At 31.4% G+C, this 24,775-nt stretch overlaps 1 protein-coding gene and 1 long non-coding RNA gene across 3 annotated transcripts; one reads left to right on the top strand and one right to left on the bottom strand.

Annotated features, from left to right (window-relative positions):
• Positions 1-15,809: 15,809 nt before the first annotated feature.
• On the bottom strand, positions 15,810-18,106 carry LOC125591448. The gene is made up of 2 exons (XR_007327457.1): positions 17,304-18,106; positions 15,810-17,222 (listed from the first exon to the last, which is right to left on the bottom strand). It is a non-coding gene; the product is annotated as an uncharacterized LOC125591448 (long non-coding RNA).
• Positions 18,107-18,338: 232 nt separating this feature from the next.
• LOC106411708 lies at positions 18,339-19,832 on the top strand. Of its 2 annotated transcripts, none has more exons than XM_022709009.2 (5): positions 18,339-18,572; positions 18,969-19,083; positions 19,181-19,270; positions 19,338-19,450; positions 19,549-19,832. In XM_022709009.2, exons 1-5 carry the CDS (start codon positions 18,421-18,423, stop codon positions 19,589-19,591), a joined length of 513 nt encoding a protein of 170 aa, XP_022564730.1. In that variant the 5' UTR covers positions 18,339-18,420; the 3' UTR covers positions 19,592-19,832. The 2 variants fall into 2 exon arrangements, with proteins under 2 accessions (XP_022564730.1, XP_013707969.1); XM_013852515.3 differs by having other exon boundaries at positions 18,340-18,572; positions 19,352-19,450.
• The last annotated feature ends 4,943 nt before the right edge of the window (positions 19,833-24,775 follow it).

Genomic DNA, 24,775 nt, shown 5'->3' with positions numbered 1-24,775 from the left:
CTAAAATATGCAAGTCATTTTTATAACAAATGAAAATTATGTCAAGTATTTAGTGAGAAATTTATAAGGTTTTACACTGAAAAAGACGTCAACACATTATACAAAATTGATAGAACATCATGTGTTTAAATAAACACGTGTTCTATAGTTAATATGAAAGACCTAGCTCATGATCCATTGTCTTCAGGCGGCAAGGTAGGCTAGAAATTTATTATATGATTTGTTTGATCTCTCGTAGATGTCTCTTAAGATTTCGCTATAGTTAGAGTGAAAACCAATGAATCACAGAAACACTAACTCATAATCCATTTTTCTTTTGGAGACTTAATTAGGCGAGGTAGGCCAGAAGATTAAGAAGTAAATGAAGCATTTGATATCTTGCCAGTTAGGTGATGTCTCTTAAGTTTTTGTGATTTTGAAATTGTTATTCAGTTTTGTTTTAACTCAGTGGTGTTCATGATATTTGTTTGGAAAGGTAATGCATGCTTTTCTTGAAATCAGCAAAAAAGGTTACAGCTTTTTGATTCACTAAAATAAACCCATATGTTTGAAGCTTTTGTTTGCTATCTAGCTTGGTTTAGTACTTAAAGAAGAAGCCGAGGCAAAAGATTGGCAACAGATCAGGCAGCAGAGGCAAAAGATTCAATGGACTAAACTGATTTGGTTCTCGCAAGGTGTCCCGCGATTTGCTTTCATTTCATGGTTCGCTTTCCGGGATAGACTAGCCACTGGTCACCGGACCAGACTTTGGGGACAACCGTAGGGCTGCTTATTCTGCGGCGAGCCTGAGGAAACACGCGACCATCTCTTTTTTGCTTGTCCGTACACTTTCACGCTCTGGCTGCAGGTCGTCGGGACATTACTTGGTGTTGAGCCTGATCCGGACTGGGAGACAACAGTTTCGCAGCTGCTCACTGGAAACTTCGACCGTCTTACATACATTCTACTGCGGTTGGTGCTACAGGTATCTATCTACTTTATATGGAGGGAGAAGAATGATCGTAAACACAACAGCAGAGTCAAAGCGGTGGATGAACTCGCTCGCCTTATTGACAAGACAGTTAGGAACCGTATCACATCTACACAGTATTTCTTGAAGCCAAAGTTGCAGGGCCTCATGGCAAGATGGTTTGAAGGTCACTTACCCTAGACTAGCTCTAGAAAAGCGAATAGCAAATTTTATTACAGGTTCTAAAAAGATACTCTTTGTACATATATTCTTTCAAAGTTGATCAATAAATTAAATATTTCATAAAAAAAAAAGAAAAGAAGAAGCCGTTCTAATGACAAAACATTTTTTTTTTTGCCAACTGAGGTTTATTATTAGGATGAAATCCAAAAAGGATACAGCCCAAACATTACAACATAAAAATGCTCAAAAACAAAAGACATACATAAAACAAAAACAATTGAGCCCAAAGCCCAAACCCAACCGAAACCCTAGCAGGCGATGCGCTGCTCGATCCACGCGAAGACGCACGCGTCCTTCTTCCTCCGGTACCAGAGACAGCGCCACGACGACTCAACGGCACACAGTTGACAGCAGAGTCGAATTCGGGACGAAGCCATTCAACCACACCTTCGAAAAACTCAAATCCACCAAACGCATCTAAAGATTCAAACAAACCAAACGGATCTACGAATTATCAAAGGATATTAAACGCCTACAATCGATTCATCATCTCCGACATACATGCGGCAACAGATTCAGATCGAAAGGCAGAGAATCAAATAAGGCTCAAATTCGTAGATCGAAGTGAGGGAAAGCCCTAGGCGAAAGCCGGCGCTAACGATGCTGAGGAAGCCACCGCCTCCCAGAAGCAGAAGCCGGTGATAGCGATGCTGAAGGAGCCACCGCCTCCCGGTAACCAAAGCCGGCGAAGAAAGTGCTGAAGAAGCCACTCTTTCCCAGAAACAAGTCGGACAACCAACGAAGAAAAGTACGCCACCGAAACCCGATGAAATCTAGAAACCCCGAACAAAAGCAAGCTACTAAAAACAAATAGAACTCCACAACCGGAACGATGGTGGCTCGAAGAGCCTCACCGTCGGCCGGAAATCTCTCAACTCTCAGTTTCTCTCTCTTACTCTCTCTCTGATCTCTTTTCTCTTTTCTCCTTGATGGTCTACTAGACTAATGACAAAACAATGTTCTCTTTCATTTTTTTTTCAGGCGAGATTTTGTAAATGACTACTCTCAATTAATCGAGGAATTGTTTACGAAGAACGATAACGAAGCCATCACGACTAATAAATCAACTGCTACAGAAGACAACCAAATAACATAAAAAGGAAGAAATAGATGCAGTCATTATTCATAATCAATGAAAATTGCGGTGACGTCATCATATCCCGACAACATTAAGCCTAAGACGTGGAATGACCCAACGCAATGTTCATATGATTACCACAACTAGTGCAGACATATATATATATAAATAAATTAGAGTAACCCTTAGACTTGAACAACCATTGCAGTAATTAATAATACATTTACTTTAAACATTTCTTGTCTTTTCCTAATTTAATACACAATTTCCTAAACTAAATTTCCTAAACTAAATTTACAACAATTACTTTTTTTTTGTTTTTTTCCTAATTTAATACGCAATTACGTAAACTAAATTCACAACATTCACAAAATTACCTAAATCCACGTTACTCTTTTATTTATTTTTTAAAACTCTTCTTTCTCACTAATATAAATATTACATGCACCAATATAATTGTTTATCAAATTTAATGCAAATAATCCATTTGTGTTTTATTAATACTTTCTTGGGAGTTATTGTTAAATGTGTGTATATTTTCATATACTATATAAACGCAATAACTTAAACCGCTTTAACATTTGGTGATCCCCTTCCCACGTATATATAAATCATCTAAAACAATTTTATTGTGATTTAAATTGCAATATACCTTAACAAACTACTGATTTATGAACACACAATCTTTAAGAATATTCTCTATTATCAAAAATAATCATGCTCATTCCTTTTTTTGGGAGGGGGAAATATGAATATTTTTTTTATTTTACCTATAAACTAAATTATGTAACTGATTTAATGTAGCACTAGATTATGACATGCGCTGAAAAGCGTGGAAATGTTTTTTAACAAAATATAATTTATAATATCAATAGATTCTAACATTTTTTTAGTAATGTTTTAACATTTTTATATTAGTGTTTTTGAAAACTATATAATTATATTATTTTATATTTATATTAAATAGGAAATTATCTAAAATATTACTTAATTTTGTTTTAATTATTTCAACCCATTTCATTACAAAGTTTTAATAAAATATCTTTACTTATTTTGATTAAATTTGTGATATATACTTATTTTATTAAATTTTAATTATAAAAGTTATTTGATGTTAATTTATTGACTCTAATATTTTATTTTTATAAAATGATTATGATGTCAACTTAAACCAAACATAATTCAAATATATAGTTATATGTTCTTAAGAATAAAAAAATTAAGAATATACTCTCGCATATTAATTTTTTGTATTTTTTTGTATTATCTAAACCTGCAAAGATAAATAAAAATTATTAAAAAATATGATCTAATTTTTTATATTGTTTGGACACAAGATTCGTTATTGTATTTTTTGCAAACATATTTAGTAGTATAATGTTATTTTCCATAATTAAAAGAGTGAATTTAACTATATAAAAGAAGGGTGTATTTAATTTTTTAAAAAAGTTGGGTCTATGAGAATGATTATGTTTTAATAAAAATGATTGATTTAGCATATACTATGAGGATGATTAGTTTGGCTGTAGGAGGTGACTTTAGTTTTAATTTTTATCTACACCTTTAAGAACTACCAATCATCCTAAAATAAAGCTATAGCAAAAAGAACAAAAAAAAATAACTGTAAAAATCTTATTTTCTAAAGCTTCATCTTTTCAGCTGTATGAAATTTTAAAGCTTCATCTCTTAAAACTAAGTCAAAATATCCTACAGACTAAATTATAAAGTAAATTTTCTCAGTTTCAGCTCAATCAATCACCCCCTATATCTATCTTATTAAAGTTAAAGCGCGGGTATGAATTTTCGGTTTTTGGTTATTTATTTAACTAAATGATGTATTTGTAATATTTGATGTATTATATTCACCAAGTAAATAATTTTTTTGGTATCTTAAACCATCTATTTATGATGAATATTCGATATCATATACAAAATTGAACAAATAGACGTAATTAGAGAATTGTAGACGATATATAAAAAAATGGTTATTAATGTAAAATATGAAGAAATATCATATCATGACTTAGTATGGCATAAAAGATTATAAATTAGTTATACATGTTTAAAGAAAATAAAATGATTTTTAAACTTCTATGAAAAATTTAACATATAAAAAAAGGTGATGAATTAGTCATCAAATTGTAAATAATTTCATAATTTTGTTAATAATAAATTATTTATGGTCTTTGTTTTTCGTCAAAATAATTATTAAATGTCCATAACATTTATATGTTAAATGGACATATTATGAAAACCCATGTTGTAACCGTTTTTTTCGGGAAGTGTAACAAAAAAAAATTACCTTTAACTCTTCGTTTTGTTTAAGTTCTGTGTCGTTAAAAGATAAAAAAAAAAATTCTCTAACTTTTTTAATGTTCAATTTGAAGCTTATTATGCGAAAATCATACGCAAATATAGGCAATTGGTTGGAATCTCTATATCTTTATATTCTTATAAATTTTAAATTTATTGTTTCCTCTTCTGCAAGCAAATCAATTACCGAAGTAATAGATCAATTGGTTGGAATCAAATCTATTCTTATAATTAGTGTAATTATGGTTACAGTTTCTATATTTAATTGGTACATTAAAGATACGACATTGAAGATATTCTGTTTTGATTAATAGAAGATATTGGATTTTGAGTTTGTATTTATTGATTTGTTTTTTTATAAAGCTTAGAAAATCAGTGGGATGATTGGTTGGTTGATACATCCTATAAATAAAACGAAAACTATAGGTGGTTTGACTATTGTACATCGATCGATGCATGATGTAAGTTGACTATATAAAACTTGAGCATGATCATTTCAAACTAAAGTATAGGTAGGTTATATGCATTTGTTATATTGTAGTTAATATATTTTAAATATTACATAAGTCAAGTGATTCAAGTTTTCGTAAAAATAAAATTCAAGTTTATTATTGGGCCGTACTCGTCCGTAATAAGCTACGTTAAATATTTTAGGTTCATTTAATGACATTAAGTTTAAATTTCATTAAAGAAAACTCATTAATTTAACTGGGAAAGACAAACATTAAAATAGATAGGTTCATTTAGTGACATCATGTTCAAATTTGATTAAGGAAAACTCATTAATTTAATCGGAAAAGACAAGCATTATTAAAATATGTAGTTTAATTTAATTCTCAGTGGCATTAAAGTGTAAATAAGTTAGAAAATTTAGTGGTATTTTTTAACAGGTATTTCTCTTTTAATAATATAGAAGTGTTTTTTTAAATACCTTTGGCCACTGTCTTAGTAATAACTATCTATTAAAATAATATTTTATTTTCTTAAGAAAACATACGGGTGTAGTCAATTTTTCAAGTTCCTTATTAGGAATATTGTAATCGATTTGTTTGATAAAAAATAGAATATTCCCATCGAAATCAACTCTACGGTCTGGCCATATCTAACAATTAAATACAAATAAATTAAAATTTTATATCAATTCAATCACCTTACACCTCTTATCTTATAACTACTGTATTTTCCCATTCGGAAATCACAGAGAAATACAGAAAATGGCGACTAACCAAATTTTTTCACTTTTTAAAGATGTGAAACATCATTATTTTTCTAGACAAATCTGTTGAAATTTTAGTGGGTTTCGTCTATGTAAAAAGAAGTAAAGCCTATTTTCATGTATTGTTTTATGGCCCGTTTTTAACTATGCAAGTTTTGTTTATATAATTATATATTGAACTTCTAACATGTTCAAAATATTTAAGTGTCAAAAACTTTTTTAATAAATATTTGTAACTGATTTAAATTTTACCCAAAACGTCGTAAAATTAATAATATGTTTAAATCATACAAAAAAATATGAAAATGTTAATATAATTTTGACTAACACGTTATATTAATACATAGATCCAACATTGTTTTTAATATAAATTGTTTTTTGTATATATAGCTACATAACTTATACAACATTCATCCAAAAAGAAAAATATATAACACAATACGGTAACACAATATATGGTCTCAGCAATAAAATAAAGTAGCGAAGGTGCAACCATTAAATTATTATGTTAAAATGTTTATATATATATATATCGTAAAACAAACACCCGCATGAACGTGTGGATCAAGCTCTAGTATATATTAAAATTGGCTACAATAGAAGAGGTAATCTGGTACAAAAATAATGAGCCTTTGGAGAGTATAAAGAGTCGATTATATGTAGACCAACCTTCCAATCCATATATTGATCGCGCAACACGAGCAGCGATACAAAAGCCATGAATATAAAGAGCTTGAAATTGTTTCTAAAGAAGAAGCGATAAACAATATCTGAACCACATCCAATTTTTTTTTTTGCAATTTTTTTTTTTGAAAAAAAAAAAAAATGTTTGGGAAACCTGCATCCAAGCAGTAAGAACTCCATAACATAGGAATCGATATGTATTGAACACTCCATAAGGAGGAATTTGGTAACAAGAACTCCACCAAGGAGAAATTGGTTTGTAACTCGTGATGCATATGATGTGAGGGACAATCATAAAGGGAAAATAGTTGGGAGAAATGTACCGTGAGAGGAATGAAAAGGCCAGACTGGAGTCTTTGGCACGGGAGGCTAGCAGCTGTAATGGTTTTGGCGAGAGCCGGTCCTAAGAAATCCAGGACCAGAAGCAAATTAAAAAAAAGAGGCCGCTGGTAAGGAGATTCGAACCCTGGTTGGAGGTAACAACGCCTACAGACTTCACATTTTACCACTAGGCTAAAGAAAATTTTATGAAAATTGTGGCCGAAATTTTTGTTAAAATAAAATGGCCGGAAGCCACTGCTTTATTGGCTTGGCCCACAGGCCGGCTTTTGGCATAGGTGGAGAAGAGGTGAGCTTTCTGAAATCCAAAACCCCATACTGCAAACGTATGATAAGGCGATAAGGCGGGATATGATGAGCAGCGGTGAGGGAGAGAAAGGTAACATTTAAAGATAGAGAGGAAGCTTTGAACGTCGGTGAGAGATTGGGCAGAACTGTATGACATTGGTGAGATAGCAGTGAGAGAGACATCAAAAAGCATAAAATTAGATAAAGGGTTTGACGCAAAGCCAGTCACTCAACAATCACTGGGGGACCACGGAGGCGTCAACCGGAGGTAACAGAGTATAACAATGTTCACCTTCATTTTCAACTTCTTCTCTTTGTTTTCAGTATATACTAATGTATGCAATAATGTAATGTTCACTTTCATTTTTTGTCCTTCTATTTGGTTTTAGTTTGTTTTATGGTATAAAACTTTGATTTTTAAGTATCGGCTTTAATTGGATATCAAAAATAGATTGGGATATTAAATGGGAACCAAAATAGAGTAGATATTTTTATTGCAAATAGAAATAATGTCATGTATTTTTGAAAAAAATTCCCTGATTAAAACAAACAGAGTTTACATGATTCAGTATAACAAGTTGAAGTTGTGAGTTTGCAGTTTCAAACTTTCATCTGTAATTTTAAGTACTAACTAGATTTTAACCGGCACGTCCGTGCGGATATTTTTTTCATTTTAAAAATGTATTTGATATTATTACAAATGTTTTAAATGTATAGTTTCCATTTTAGCATTACATATTGTGTAAATCTATAATATTCTTGTTTATCTTTCTTATTCGGAACTATTAATATATATTGATTTGTTTAATACATTTTATTTTGTTATTAATTTTATTATTTACTAATATATTTTCGAGTTAGGTAAAGTAAAATAACAATATGAAATAATCAAATAGATAATCTCCTTCAAAATATGTTTTTTCTTTAATTTATACATTTTGCTATAATACCTTTTTAAAATTTATTTATTTATATTATAGAAAATAAATATGTTTAAGATAATTTATATTTACATGTTGTTCTTAGAAAAATATACTTTGACATATATTATTTTTGTATTTACGGGATTTAATAATAAAACACTGTTTTGTTTAAATAATATAGCAAACACTGTTTTGTTTAAATAATATAGCCTTATTATTTTAGTAAATTTTATACATAATAACATCTATCATAGTATATTAGTAAATTTTATTGATATAGGATACTTTTGGATGTTATGATATTATTTTTTCTTTTTAGTTTTAGTTAGTATTCCAAAATATTAGATTTCTTTAATTTTTACAACATATATATTTTTTTTTTTTTTTGGTGCATTTCAACATATAAAGTTATTTTCAAAATTTTATATTTTGTCAAGAAAATTTTGAAAAATTACACTACTATAATGTTTCTCAACAGATTTTGCTATAATTAAAATTTAATTTATTAATATTTTAACTGAATTACTAAAATTTCATAGTTTTCTAATATCATATTTTCAATAGTATATAAACTAAAGGTCATTATATAATATAATAATTTTGTATATAAACATTTTAAACAATATATTGTGAGAGTTTCAAAATAAATTAAAAGATAATATATAGTTATGGATATAGAAGTTTAACCTATGTTAATAAATTTATGTTTGTATAAAAATATTATATAGTGTCCAAATTTTAATCCATTTTAATGATGAGTGATAATTTATTTAAATGAAACAATTTAAGAAATAAAATTTATTAATTTACCTATTTAATATAATTTTGTCATATTTATTTCATATAGCACTTATATTTTTATATAATAAAGAATATAATTATAGATTTTATAAAAAATAGTGTATAATTTTTATTTGCTTGTTTTATAATAAAATTTTAGTTAACATTGATTTATAACAATATTATATTACTAATTACGAAATTATTTAATATGTTATTATATAAAAATATTTAAATTTTTATGTAAGATTTTGTTAGATTCTTTCTCAACAGAATTTGTTATAATTAAAAAATAAAATTCAAATTTATAGTTGGTTTATTATTAATGTAAATAATCAAATATGTCATATTAACTAATTCTGTAAGTGATTCTACTATGATTTGTTAATTGTAGATAAAAATATGATCCTAAATTAATAGATTAGATTTGGTATAAAAATAATATTGGATTTTTAACGGAAAACAAGAATAATTTTGGTGCTTTTATAGTAAATAAAAATTATGTTAGGTATTTTTAGAAATTTTTCTTTCGAGAAGTTTTCACTTAGATCAAGTATGTTTTCAAGAAAAAATAGTCATGCCCAACAGACGAATAGAGAGTGAGCTTGAGATTGAATGTGACATAAAATTGCAATTTCCCTAAAACTTTGTATAATTTGCGTTGACAAATATATTTATTATAGATTTGAAAACTTATACGTTTTACTGTAAATATCTCATAAAGTGTTCCATAATCGACATGTGAATAACCCAACATTACCAGACAATACATATTAAGAATTAGTTCCATTAGCCGGTTGGTCTTTGGCCCGCCGGATACCCGAGTTATCATAAAAGAACTAGTCCCTTATCTTTGCTCAAAAAAAATACTAGTCCCGTATCCTTGAAAAAACTAAAAAAAGCAACAACAAAATTCAAAAATCACCACGATAATCGAAAGGAGTGAAGGATATATGCCCCTTCCCAGCAAGTTTATCAGATCTGTTGTGACTTTACAGCTTTTTTAGTGGGATGCCATGAGGAACAATTTGATCCTAGTCAAATGTCAGTTGACAATTATTATCATCCACATCGTGAAGGTGAACTTCCCCAAAGTAGAAGCCATAGACAAAAGAAGTATATAATTGCTGATATAACGTCCAAGATTCCTCAGAGTTTATTGTAGGCACAGTTGCACATATTTTTCGTTGCTTATCAAAGTCAATATATTCGTTTATTAAACACTCAATTGTTGCTTGTATACCATAGTTTCGGTCACTGGCTTGCTGAAAGTAACAAATAATAATGTTTCTGTTCTCCAATAGTTGGAAAACATTGCAACTTCTTGGACTATAAACAATGTTTTAGATTTTTCTTAGACTTTTTTTTTGAAACACAAGATTTTTCTTTGACTGTAAATAATAGTTTAGATTCTTAACCAAGTGGTTTTGGACTAGTGGTAAAAGGGTTCTAGATGGAGCTTCCGCCATGGGTTCGATTCCCCTTGACCACCCATAGACGCTTTGAGTGGCAAGAAAACCTGGATTTCTATAGGCCTCTTGGTGATTAATCCTTGGGCCTTATTGCTGACGTGATGGTGATTGACAAGTGAAACATCGGTTTAGCATGGTTTAAAGACTAATGCCATAAAATACATGAAGTATCAACAAGTGAAACATCGGTTTAGCATGGTTTAAAGACTAATGCCATAAAATACATGAAGTATCAAAATATTTGATTTTACTACCTAATTTTTTGAAATCTGGAATATTTATTGGACAATAAAACAATATTAGTATTCTGTTAATAATCATTGCGGAAAGAAATACCGATTTTAGTAGGCTTGAGTATTCAGATACTGTTTGGATTCGAATTGGATATTTTGAATTTTTGGATATTTTTATTTTGGAGATTAGAACTCATCGGATACTTTTACATATCAGATCGGGTCGGATCTTTTTAGTTGGGTCGGTTATTTCAAATCGGATTCGGATATTAAAATTTTGAAAAAGGAAAAAAAATCTTCATTACTCAAGTTTTTTATATTCAAAATTTTATCATTAACTTAAGTGGTTTTCTAACTTTTAATAGGTTGAACGATTTAGGTTTGAAAATAAAATTTTAAATTAGAAAAACACTAATTTGGTTGTTGTTTTGAGATTTTGGGTGCGATTTTTGTTAATGCATAAAACAAGAAGTTTGACAAATTTTAATTTGCTGACAAAAAAGAAATGCATTTTAATTCGTTAACAAATCACTTTGTCTGCAGTTATATGTATATCATCTGATTTTGAGTCGTATATATCATCAATATAAATATTTTGAATAAAATAAAAAAGTAAATTAGAAATATAAATTAAGTATATAGATGTTTAGTTATTTTTGGGTATATATTCGAATTTGGATATCAAATCTCTTCTCACTTAATATTTTGAGATTCAGTTGAGATTTCAAAGTAAAATCAATTCGCCCCCATTGCTGATAATAATCATCAAAGAACCCACATAATTTGTTTTGTCACAATGATTTTAAACTTTTCATTTGTTTCGTCACAATGATTTTAAACTTTTCATTTATAATATATTTAAAGACTGAATAGTCAGTTGATTTTTATTCAGAATTTTGTATCAAATAAAAGTATCGCCTATATACATACTACTAGGTTAAATACTCGCGCTCTTGCGCGGGATGAATATTGTATATATAAATTATTTTAGGTATTATATGTTTTTTACATATTATGAAATAATAAATGTATATTGAATAACTAAGAATTCAGTAACTATTACATATATAATTAAATTGGTACAAACATATAAATAAATTTTATTAATCCAAACAATATTTTTCTATTTGATAAAATATATAATTAAATTTTAAATGATATTAACATATATAATATATTTTTAATATTAATGTCTATTAAATGATGTTTTCTACTTATATTGTTTTTTTGATCATTTGTATCTCTTATAACAAAAACTTTAAATTACTGATAACAAAATTTTCATCGTGTGATTAATAGTTTTAGTAATTTATAATTTAAAAAAAAAAATTGTCAGTATTTTTTAAAAACTTTTATCAAAGGAAATTGTTCAAAGTAAATTTTGAAATTAAAATATTTATTTATTATATATATATATATATATATCTTAATTTTAATAATTAATTAATTATAATTTTTACTTATATGATTTTGTAATCATTTGTAAATTTTCATAAAAAAAATTTTAAACCATGGATCACAAAATTTGAATGTGAGAATTTTAACAGTTTTAGTAATTTATAGTCATTTTTTTAAATTCAAAATATAACATATACAGAAAAATCTAAATTTTATTATATGATTAATATGATTATTTAATTTATTTTAATAGTTTAAAATTTAAAAAAATATGATAAAAGATATATTAATTTTTATCAAATCTTTATTATTCAAAATCATTAATTGTCATATATATTTTAACCACATTAGGCAATTTCGTAACTTTTATTTAAGGAAATAATAAAGAACATTAATAATGATTTTTTAGTTAGTTTAATAAAATGCTTATTATATAATTAGATGGACCAACCAATTTCTCTAAGAATTCGTAGAATCATTTTACTGATAACATGTGGGTACAAAAGAAGTTATAATGTTTCTCAATCAATATATTGATGATTTATTCAATATTGCTTACAGTAAGTGCACTGCTAACCAAATAGAATAATATGATATAAAAGTATCACGTATATTGCTTACTATTTATAAATTAATACGATTTTATTTAATAGTAATATTATACAGAATGCAACAATATAATTACTGCTAATACTATTGTTCAACACAAAATAACAGATCGTATAAAAAATTAACATTCTAGATAATGTTTTGTTATATAATACAAGTGCATTTTACAGACCTAGTATTACTATATAAACTTAAATACAATTTAAAAATTCAATTATACATAAGACATCTATGTATACTTATATGATCCAACCTTTCAATATAGAATCAATATTATTAAAACAGGACCACTCCTATCTTTTAATGCCACTGGTTTGCAAAAGAATTGTTTACCCTTCATTAAAGCTAAAATTGTAACTTATTTTGGTACACTCATATCAATTATTTTATTTTATCCGATTAGTAACCCACTTGATATATAAAAGAACATGTGGAACCCATTTATCAACTACATCGTTTATAAATATAAGTTATTTTATTTTATGAGATTAGTAAACCACTTATATTAATATATATTAATATAAAATAACATGGGCGACCCACATAATTTGTTTTACGCGTGTTTTAAGAAAATGCCGTCGTATTTTATTACATGGTTTATGCAACTGAAAATCAAAAACCTCAACATTATTTGCTTTTTTGGGTTATAATTTCTATCAAATCAATATTATTAAAACATGATCACTCCTACCTTTTTCCCTTAAACTACCCTGGAATATTACTTTTAATGCCACTGGTTTGCAAATGATTTTATTACCCTTCATTAAGACTAAAATGGTAACTTATTTTGGTACACTCATATCAGTTATTTTACTTTATCCAATTAGTAACCCGCTTGATATATAAAAGAATATGTGGGACCCATTTATCAACTACATCGCTTATAAATATCAGTTATTTTACTTTATGAGATTAGTAAACCACTTATATTAATATATATTAATATAAAATAACATGGGCGACCCACATAATTTGTTTTATGCGTGTTTTAAGAAAACTAGGTCCGTGTCCGCGCTACGCGCGGATTATCGTTTTACAACTTTTTCTAAATATGTAAGAATTTATGGTATTGTTTTATTAATTCTGACTAAATAACTTCTATATTCTTAAACAGTTGAAAGAGAAGGAGGATGGTAGGATGTGTGATTGAAATGTAGCCCATGTTTTGATAGTTCTGATCTTCTGACCAACGTCTAATAAACCCAACGTCTTACTGAAAAAATGATATACCAAATGGTGTGTTAAAATATCCGTTGTGATAGTACATGAAACAATGCGGCCATAATACATTCCTTTACTCTTATTTCACCAAATACAAAATTATTTTTTAGGTATATTGACGTTGGACAAATGTAGCTGCTACGGTATGAATGCGTTCACATGTCGTTTTTTGTTAAATTGCTTAGGTTTATTATATATAAATTATTTACTATTTTAGTTTGAGAAATATGGTAGCATAATAATATTTGCAATTAGGGCTGTTCAATATGGCAAAACCGAACCGTACCGAAACGAACCGAACCGAAATAGATAATATGGTTTGGATTTGGTATATACCAAACAAACCGAATGGATATGATTTTTAAAAAAACGTAGGATTTGGATATGGTTCGGTATATAACCGATAAAACCGAATAAACCGAATAAAACCTATAAAAAAATAGAAACATGTAAATATGTATATATTTTATAACAACGTATGAAAATCATAAGTTCATTTTTTTGCTAATAACTATTACCATATTTTTTACAGTAATAAAATAGTCCTGATTTATAAAACACTTGAACTATAATTAAATAACAATTCATCGCAAACATGCTTCTTATTTTTTTAGTCTTCTTTTGATCTTTTTGCTTAAATTTAACATTGACTAAATTGAAATAAAGATTATAAATTTGATGATAACAATTAGTGGAAATTCTTCACAATTTTTTTTTATCTATAAACGAATAGAGTTTCGTGTTTAATAGAAGAAACATGATTTAATGAACGCTAAATATGAAAGAATATAATAACTTATTTTTTGTGCTTCGTGCTTCTGTTTTATATTTTTATTTTTTTTTTATTATCAAAATTTTGAGCTTTGATTTTAATTATAGATTTGATTATTTTATTAGATGATAGAAACATTTTTTATTTTTGTTCTTTTATTTAAACTTATAATATTTTTTAATAAATGAATGTGTTGACAACAAGATTCTAAAATTCATATAATATGATCCCAAAATAAAGAATTATGTTTTTTGGTATAAAACCGAATAAACCGAAAACCGACGGTATATAAACCGAACCGAACCGAAGTAAATATGGATTTAGAATGGTAGTTATATTTTACTAACCGAAATACCGAAAAACCGAAAAAACCGAACCGAAACCGAACCGATATCCGGATTGAACACCCCTATTTGCAATGTCTTATAAAACAAATTATATTCATACATATATGATTATTGTAAGTACACTGTTTAATGCATAGATTCAAATGATCATTCAACTAAACTTACATTTGGATTTCAGTATTTATGTTCTTATATATTTTATATAGCACACTACTTTTTATCTTTTATCTTTCGTATAAAATCACAAAGGTTACGTATAATGTCGTTGATATTTTTCTTTAATATTCACGCAATACTATAAACAAAAGAAAAAGATAAACTTGATGGTAATTTTTTTTTTTTAAAGAAATTTATTTTTACGGTTTAATTTCCTATTTTTCTAATTTATATTGTCTTTCTTTATTTTTTTAACCGTACAACTAATAACTAACTTTTTATCTTCATATTGTAAACAATTCAACCAATCTTCTGAAAAATATGTGTAAATAGCATAAGATTGTTCATAGATTATAGACAGTTTAATTTCTTCATGTATTATTTTTTTCTAAATTTGAATATATGAATAACTTCCTTTCGCGGATTATATAATAGTGTTCTCATTTTGTGTGCTTTCTATTCTATCGCGGAGTATTTATTACTTATATTATTGTTTTATAAATTAGAATATTTCTTACTATTGTTAATTTTTAAAATATGAGATAGTGTAATCTAGTTTGAATCATAGGATTAAGCTATTAAATTAATCCTACCGATAATAAGTCTCTGATAATATTTATATTTTCACAAAGAAACCGAGTTTAATTAAGTCGACAATAAATAAGAAAAAAATGTGAATGGTTTGGTCCTCTGGAATTCACCTTCACAATTTTTCCGTTCACCACCACTTTACTCCTTTTACAATCTATATCATATTGGTTAGATTTTGATTCAGTTCATTATAGATAGTTACCAGATAACTGCAAGTTTAATTTATCTTTGAACTCATAGACAGCTCATTAATGTTTTTGGTCGTAAACCACAGAATTCATCAGCTATGGCTTGTCATTCTTCTCTTCGTCACATCTTGGCAGTTGCTTGCTTCGCCTCTCTTATTTCACAAGCTTGCTCTATATAGACCCTGCGCTCCAGACTTTCTTGGACCTTCCAAAACTTGATTCCTACCTCCATCACACTTACAGTGCCACCAACTGATCTCTCTCTGATGCTTTAGTTGTCACTCCATCTTGATCGACGGCTGGATTGCTTGGGCCATCAATCCTTCATCGAATGGGATGAGTGGATCTCATGTGTGGAAGATATCATGGAATTGGTGTAAGCTCTGATGCATCAACAATCTCTTCTTTATACGCGTGTTCGATCACGAACTTTCGAATTAATAAATAAATTCACAACCTAAAGTCTGTCAAGAACCAGGAAACCACTTAAATCAAAGCAACTCCAAAAAGACTGAGCCAATAATAAAAGTGTCATCTAGCCTTGTTACCTTCTTTTGCCATAGCCTTTTTATGCTTTGCAAGCATATACTTTCTGATTCCTTTGGATACATGCAAAAAAAACTTGAGATGGTTATTTATTGAGCAAAGAGAAGCAAGAAGGATGTCTCTTAATCAAACACTTACAGAGAGTATTGAGACATATTTTCGGGGAAGCCTCTTTGTGGACTCCAAGCTGGTGTAATCAAATCCAAATTGCTGATGCAAAGCTCTATGTTGTCTCAAAATCTAATCTAAATACCAAAGACGTGGTATCCTCTCAAAGTTACAAATATATGTGTAAGCAAACTCTTGTGCAGTAGCAAAAACGTCAGTGTCAATGAACAAATATCTTTTCCCATAGGTTATTTTGGTTCTGATTAGAATAAATAAATACAATATCGCCAGGATAAACAATCAAGCAACCCTCAGATCAGCTATTACATTATATATAAAACCACCCTTGAATCACCGCAGTTAGAAACTACTATATGCGATGAACATACCAAAGCAACCACAACAGTAAATCCTACAATCTCAGAGGAGACAACCTCAAAAACCCTATCAACAGCAGATCCGCTGATTTTCAGCCAATCTAACACCGTTATAACACGGCTACTGCAGACTTTCTCCCACTGGAATTTCAGACCGTTTTCAGTGTTCCTTTTGAGTAATACGTCATTATGAGTTTGATGTATTCAGACAAAGTAAAATGGAGTCTACCTCTCTAAAACACGTCTTGTAATATCTTTAACTAAATAGAAGCAAAAAGAAAGTCCAAAAGTTAAATCGTTAACAAAGGACACATCAAATTCATAGAAATACCTTTGAGATGAGGCAAGTATGTGGGAGCAACAGTAGAGGTGATAAAAAATTTCATCTCTCCTGTCGGAGTAGAAATCAATCAGCGTTAGGGAAACTGATTTAGACTACGATGGAAGGAAAGTTGCTAATAAGAACTCATACCTGTTGATCAATGAGGAGTAGCTCTAATCCAATAAAGGTCCCACCATTAGCAATGTTTCTTGCCTCCCAGAAATGGAAGCTCTGACTCAGCTGGTCTTGGTGAGACATCGCTGAAATAAACGGTGACTGGAGATTTACTTACTGGTGCTTCTTTAGAGTAGGTTTGGATTTAGGGTGGATTTAGGTTTAGATATAGAGCTTTATATAGGAGAAAGATCAAGGGGGAGGAATAGCGAAACATTCAAGAATAACTTTAAATCATTATTAATTGAGAAGGTAACGGAGAAAAGAAAAATCAGACATGGGAGAAGATGAAGTGGAAGATTCGGGGAAGAGAGAAGACAAAACAGGTTTGTCGGTATGGGACGAGATGAACCAGATCGAAAATTTAAGAAAACCCACAAAGAAGCCCAGTCTAACTAAACAGCAGTGTGACATGGCGATTGTAAGCTCTCTGATTGGTCTGAATTTCCAATCCGACGTGGACGCGTTTAGAGGGCTTGATATCATGTTTTTACTATTGTTAGATGTCGTCGTATTTTATTACACGGTTTATGCAACTGCAAATAAAAAACCTCAACATTATTTGCTTTTTGGATTATAATTTCTATCAAATCTAAAAAATTAAAACAAAATATATACCAGAATCTAGTTATATCTATAAAATAAGATTTCCGTTCACATGGATATAAGTATAAAGCATAAATTCTAGATGCATAGTACAATAATATTTTCTTCCCAACTTGAAAATAATTAGTTTTTAAAAAAACTTGAAAATAATTACTTTGTTCATTTAAAATATTAACTAGTTGTGATTTGTATTATATATATAGTTATTTCGTTGCAAAATAAATCAACTCTTTAATTAAATGAGGAGAGGTGCGTGCATGTAAGTAGGGAGCCGCGTTTTATTGGTGGCCGACGTATAAACTTAAATGACAAGGACGCTTCTGATTGGCCAATCGACGTGTAAACTCATCCACGTGGCGTATTCTTCAGAAGGAAGCAGCGAATTGAAAATTTAAAAACAAGTCTATGAAGAATAGTCCTCTCATTTTTTTGACCCTCAAATACCCAAATATTACAAAGTTCGCCTCTTTGTTTTCTCCTTCTTTTTATGTCTCTTGATTTACGGAACCAAACCACATCTAACTCTCTCTCTCTCTCTCTCTCTCTGCCTTGGATTCGTGAGAGAGCTTCAATGGAGTTAGCTTCATTCGTCGGTAGAGCTCTGTTCGTTTCAGTATTCCTTCTCTCCGCGTGGCAAGAGTAAGCAACTTTCTTCTACTCGTTCTAGATCTGCTCTTCCTTTGACTAATGTTATAATCTTAAGTTTAGTAGGATCTGTTCCTTTCTTGGAGAATAATAAGTAGATTATGTCTTATCTAGCGCGTAATTAAACATGGGTATTAGGTTTCTTCTCTCAATTATAGCTCTGATTTGATCTTTTAATCATCTGTTTCTCTAATCTTGGCACTTGGGTAACCGAAAGTTCTTTACTTTCTTGATTTTGATAAGCTGAAGTTGCTAGTTGAGTTGGTCTTGTCTTAAGTGATATCATATAAGAGACAAGTAATGCTAGTCTCTTATGATTGTGACTCAACCAATGAACATAGACAGAGATTGTTTAAGTTCATATTTCTCTTTGCTTCATGGATCGAGCAGGTTCAATGGTTTTGGCGATGATGGAGGTCGAGCAGCTAAATCTTTAAGACCAAAGTTCAATGCTTTTGTTAGCCACGTGACAACTCATACTGGCCAGCAATTGCCACCAGTTGATGTAAGTGCTTCATATTCATATTTATAGTCTCTAGTTCAAGAGCAATAATAAACCAAATAGCTTCTAACTGAGTCTTCTTGTGTTATTGTTTGTTCAGATGAAAATTCTTGTTGCTGCTGCTATAGCCTTGAAGGGTATTGGTGGACTTTTGTTCGTCTTTGGCAGCTCTTTGGGTGCTTATCTCTTGGTATGTAACAACTCTTCTTTTTTCAAAGATTATTAGTCTTTTTTTATCTGATTTACGAATGAAAAAGCTCTGTGGTTTCAGCTTCTGCATCAAGCCGTTGCCACCCCGATTCTGTATGATTTCTACAACTACGATGTTGACAAAAAGGAATTCAGCCAACTGTTTTCCAAGTTTACTCAGGTTAGAACTTTACTGGTTGAAATTTGATTTCCATTTTTAGTCTTGAATTGATCCAAAGCTAAGATCCTCTATTCTGTGTGTTTTGACTATTCCTTCAGAGCTTGGCACTCCTTGGGGCACTACTCTTCTTCATTGGAATGAAGAATTCGAGGAGACATGGTAGGCAACTCCGGAAGAAGGCTCCGAAAGCTAAAGCAAACTGATAAAAAGGATGTTTTTCGTCGGTTTGGTCAAGCTTTCGTCTGTATTTTTATTTTTACTTTTATTTTGGAAACCATGAGGAGAGGCAAAATCTTTGCTTATTTCCTTGAGCTTATTGAGACACTTTTTGTAGAGACTTTTTGGTTCTCTAGAGAAAATACCATTTCAATTTCGGATTTTATTTTTGCTGTTTCCTCATGTCACTGGTGCACTTAGTTTAGTCGTGCCAAGAGTTCTTTGCTCATCCATATATAATCCGTTTTCACTTGCTTTAATTGGACGCTAATTGGCAAGTAGCGATGGTGAACATGCATAACTTTTTTTCACAGAACCCGTTATTTTGTGATAGGCTACAAACTCTGTCAAAGTTAGTAAATAAAATATTTTGCAAAATGAAGAGTTAACTGAAAGAAGCTCTCGTAGCTCAGTTGGTTAGAGCGCCCGTTTAGTAAGAGTAAGTGAGAGCTCTTGAGTTCAATTCTCAACGAGAACATTTTGTCTTTTTGTCCGCTATGTCGGAACAGAGTTTGTTAAAATATTTGCATAAAGCCCAATAACAAACAACAAAAATCCTATAACCAAGTTGATCATCAGATATTTCATCTCTAAATACTCTTTGGTTGCCAAACAAAATAGAAGCAGCTGAGAGCTTAAGCAGGAGGCATGAGTTATCTTGAGTTCGATTCTCAACGAGAACATTTTGTCTTTTTGTCCACTATGTCGGGACAGAGTCTGTTAAAATATTTGTATAAAGCCCAATAAGGAACAACAAGAATCCTATAACCAAGTTGATCATCAGATATTTCATCTCTAAATACCCTTTGGTTGCCAAACAAAATAGAAACAGTTGAGAGTTTAAGCAGGAAGCATGAGTTATCTTGAGTTCGATTCTCAGCGAGAACATTTTGTCTTTTTGTCCACTATGTCAGAACAGAGTCTGTTAAAATATTTGCATAAAGCCCGATAAGGAACAACAAGAATCATATAACCAAGTGATCATCAGATATTTCATCTCTAAATACCCTTTGGTTGCCAAACAAAATAGAAGCAGCTGAGAGATTAAGCAGGAGGCATGAGTTATCTTGAGTTCGATTCTCAACGAGAACATTTTGTCTTTTTGTCCACTATGTCAGAACAGAGTCTATTAAAATATTTGCATAAAGCCCAATAAGGAACAATAAGAATCCTATAACCAATTTGATCATCAGATATTTTATCTCTAAATACCCTTTGGTTGCCAAACAAAATAGAAGCAGCTGAGAGTTTAAGCAGGAGGCATGAGTTATCTTGATCACAAGAGATATCACGAACAGACCGAGGCAAGTAATGCCACACTGGCATGTAACCGTAACTACTCGGATAAATTAGCAGCCGTCTTGTCTTCACCAAATGGAGCTGGAATCTGAGCCATTAACCCTGAAGATGGAACCAGACTTTCAGTTCTCTCCTTCTCCGCCTTCAACGGAAGCTTTTCCTCTCTCAGCTCATTTTTCTCTGGCTATAAAGCCAAAACCAAACCTTTACTTAAAAAGATCCGCTCTCAAGATTTTTGTTATAGGAGAAAGTGAAAACCAACTTTGAGACTCTTGATTTCGTCGTCTAAGAGATTCTAATTAGTTTCTTCAATCTCATGATGAGTTGATTCAAGACACATATTGCATCATCGAGTCTAGTCGGTTTATCCGTCTTTGGTGACTCAGCTATAAACATATTGCACCTCTCATTTAGCTTCTCCTTCCTCAATCTTTCAGGACAAGCTTTGGTTCCTCCTGGCCTGATACAAGATCCAGGCCTTCCCTATCAACAAATTCTTATCAAAACATAAATCATCTACAGTATCAAACACTCTATGGACTCAAACAGTCTACGCCAGCATTGTGTCATGGACAAGACCAAGCCGAATCATGCCTCTAACTTACACAAATCGCTCTATGGTCTCAAGCAGCTCCGCAAGCATGTCTTGATAAGTATGAGAGTAACGAGTTCATGAGAGAAATGAAATAAAATGGTTGTTATACCAAACTCGTTAACTGTACAAAGTGTGATTTACAAGTATATATAGATAGGCTAAACCGAACTAAACCATCTAAATATATATACAATCAAACCAATCTAAACCGGCTGATAACCCCCCTCAAGATGGAGGTGTGTACAAATCCAAAACTCCCATCTTGGAAATGAGATCTCTGAAAGGCGCAGGGTATAATGCCTTTGTCAAAACATCAGCAAGTTGGTTATGTGTTCTGACATGCATCGTCTTGATCATTCCCACATTAATACGCTCCCTGATCGTGTAGCAATCAAGCTCGACATGCTTGGTACACTCATGATAGACTGAGTTATTGGCAATGTAAAGAGATGCTGTGTTGTCACCATAGATATGTACAGGCATGGATGTAGGTAGTAAGAGATCAGCCATGATCCGTATAACCCACTCAATCTCGCAAGATGCATCAGCCAATGCACGAAACTCTGCTTCTGCTGTGCTTCGCGACACCGTCCGCTGCTTCTTCGATCTCCAAGAGACTAGAGAGTCTCCCAAAAACGTCATGTAACCTGTGATAGACTTCCGTGAATCAAGACACGCACCCCAATCTGCATCAGCGAACCCACGAAGATCAAAAGTACCATCAGCTGCATAAAAAATCCCTTGACCAACCGTGCCTTTAAGATAACGCAAGAGTTTATGAGCTGCCTGTAAATGAGCTTCTCGTGGAGACGAAGAGTACTGACAGAGCTTGGTCAAAGTGTAAGTGATGTCAGGACGCGTAATAGCCAAATACGTGAGTCTGGCCATCAACTTTCTATAAACCTTCGGCTCCGGTATCAAGTCTCCCATCTCATGAATCACTTTCGACCCATCTTTAAGTATTATCGTTTCCTTGGAGAGCTTCACAGTTGGATCTAACAAAATGGTAGAAAGCTTGCAACCAAGGAAACCTGCATCATCCAACAACTCGAGAGTATACTTCCTCTGACAAACAGAGATGCCTTTTGAAGAAAGAGCTATCTCCAACCCCAGAAAATACTTCGCATCCCCAAGATTCCTCAATTTGAAATGAGACTCTAGTTCAGCAACAAACATCTTCACAGCTTCATCATTGTTACTCGCTACGAGGATATCATCAACATATACTAACACTGCAACATACTTCCCTTCATTGTTCTTCACAAACAGAGTGTGATCATGGTGAGACTTCTTGAAACCCACGTTAGCTTCAAGTACCATTGCCGCGACGCCTGTTTGAGTCCATAAAGAGACTTGTGAAGGCGACATACAGAGTTCGGCGGACAAGACACACCTGTTATTTCTTCATAACCAGGAGGAAGCTTCATGTAAATCTCCTCATCAAGATCACCATTCAAAAAATAATTTGATATATCCAACTGCGTAAGAGACCACTTCATCTTAGTTGCAAAGTCAATGAGAATGCACACAGTGGATAGCTTCGCAACAGGAGAGAAAGTTTCCTGGTAATCAACTCTTTCTTCCTATGTATAACCCTGCCCAACGCAGCGACTTTTATATCTCTCCACAGTTCCATCAGGATTATATTTCACCTTGTTAATCCATTTGCACCCAATAGTTGTCTTCCCGGTAGGTAAAGAACAAATACTCCAAGTCTTTGTTCTCTCTTGTGATCCTATCTCCTCTCGCATAGCATCACGCCACAACTGATCAAGCAAAGCCTCTTTATACTTCTGAGGTTCTTTTATTTTGGTGATAGCGTTGATAAAAGCTTGAAAAGGAGGAGATAAAGAAGAATAGGAAACAAAGTTGGCTATAGGGTAAGGTGTAGATTGTTCAGGTGAGAGGTTATAACAATGAAAATCCTGCAAGTTGGCGGGTTGTTTCTTGGTTCGAACAGGTCGAGTTCCAGAAGGAGTGGAACCCGAGGATGATGCCACATCGGGATTATGATGTGTATCAGAAGATGTTTGTTCAGAGAACAAATCATCAGGCTTAGCAGGAGAATGAAAATGAGGAAAAAATGTTTTGACATCATCACGAAGGGTTGATGAAGCAAATGGGAAAATATCCTCATGAAACATGACATGCCTTGAAATAGAAACAGAATGTGTCTCTATATCTAATAGCTTGTAACCTTTATAACCTGAAGGGTAACCTAGGAAGACACACGCCCTAGCTCTAGGATCAAACTTAGTCCTATGCTTAGTGGAAGTGCTCGCATAACACAAACATCCAAAGGTTTTCAAAGCTTCATACTCAGGTTGTTTACGGGTTAATCTTTCAAAAGGAGTAACATCACCTATAACAGGGGAAGGTAATCTATTTATCAAGAACACTGCAGTTAACACACAATCACCCCAAAATTTCAAAGGAACATGAGACTGAAATAGCAATGCACGAGCAACATTTAAAATGTGTTGATGCTTTCTTTCAACCACAGAATTTTGTTCAGGAGTTTCAGGACATGAATGATATAATATGATTCCACGAGCAGCATAAAATTCAGTGAATTTAAGTTCATTTGCATTGTCTGATCTAACCGCTTTCACCTTTGTGTTATACTGGTTTTCAACCATTTTAATGAAATCAGGAAAGATATTAATGACATCAGACTTAGCATGCATCAAGAAAACCCATGTTGCTCGACTAAAATCATCAACAATGGTCAGGAAATATTTTGAATCATCTACGGTGGGTTCAGCAAAGGGACCCCAAGTGTCAATGTGAAGCAATTCAAAAGCATTTTTACACATATTCTGTCTAACCGGAAAGGGTTTATGCTTTACATGACAATGATCAGAATGAGTTTTATTTGCTTTTGAAATGGCTAATACATCAGATAATAGATCAACTTTAGACTGAGCAGGATGACCTAGACGTTTGTGCCAAGTAAGAGAATCAACAACAATGGAAACAGACGACATACCTTTGAAAGACAAAGACTTATGCGTTTTATTATGAACATCCAACAGATATAAATTCCCCACTTGACTACCTTGACCAATCATCAATGTCTGAGTAAGTTCCTGAATGAAACAATCAGTTGCAGTAAAAGAAACTTCAGTATTCAAAGATTTTGTTAAAACACTCACACTCACGAGGTAAAAATTGAAATCCGGAATGTACAGAACATCAAACAAGATTACAGAATC

This window comes from Brassica napus, chromosome C8 (genome assembly GCF_020379485.1).
Source record: "Brassica napus cultivar Da-Ae chromosome C8, Da-Ae, whole genome shotgun sequence".
NCBI classification, from domain to species: Eukaryota; Viridiplantae; Streptophyta; class Magnoliopsida; order Brassicales; family Brassicaceae; genus Brassica; species Brassica napus.
Note: the sequence above shows the minus strand (reverse complement) of the source record. Positions and strands in the feature narration are given on the sequence as shown.

Coding starts and splice junctions, on each gene's coding strand:
- LOC106411708 (XM_013852515.3), top strand. CDS start 18,421: ATGTCTCTTGATTTACGGAACCAAACCACATCTAACTCTCTCTCTCTC. Junction 19,271..19,351: donor CTTTGGGTGCTTATCTCTTG/GTATGTAACAAC, acceptor CTGTGGTTTCAG/CTTCTGCATCAAGCCGTTGC. Junction 19,451..19,548: donor TGTTTTCCAAGTTTACTCAG/GTTAGAACTTTA, acceptor CTATTCCTTCAG/AGCTTGGCACTCCTTGGGGC.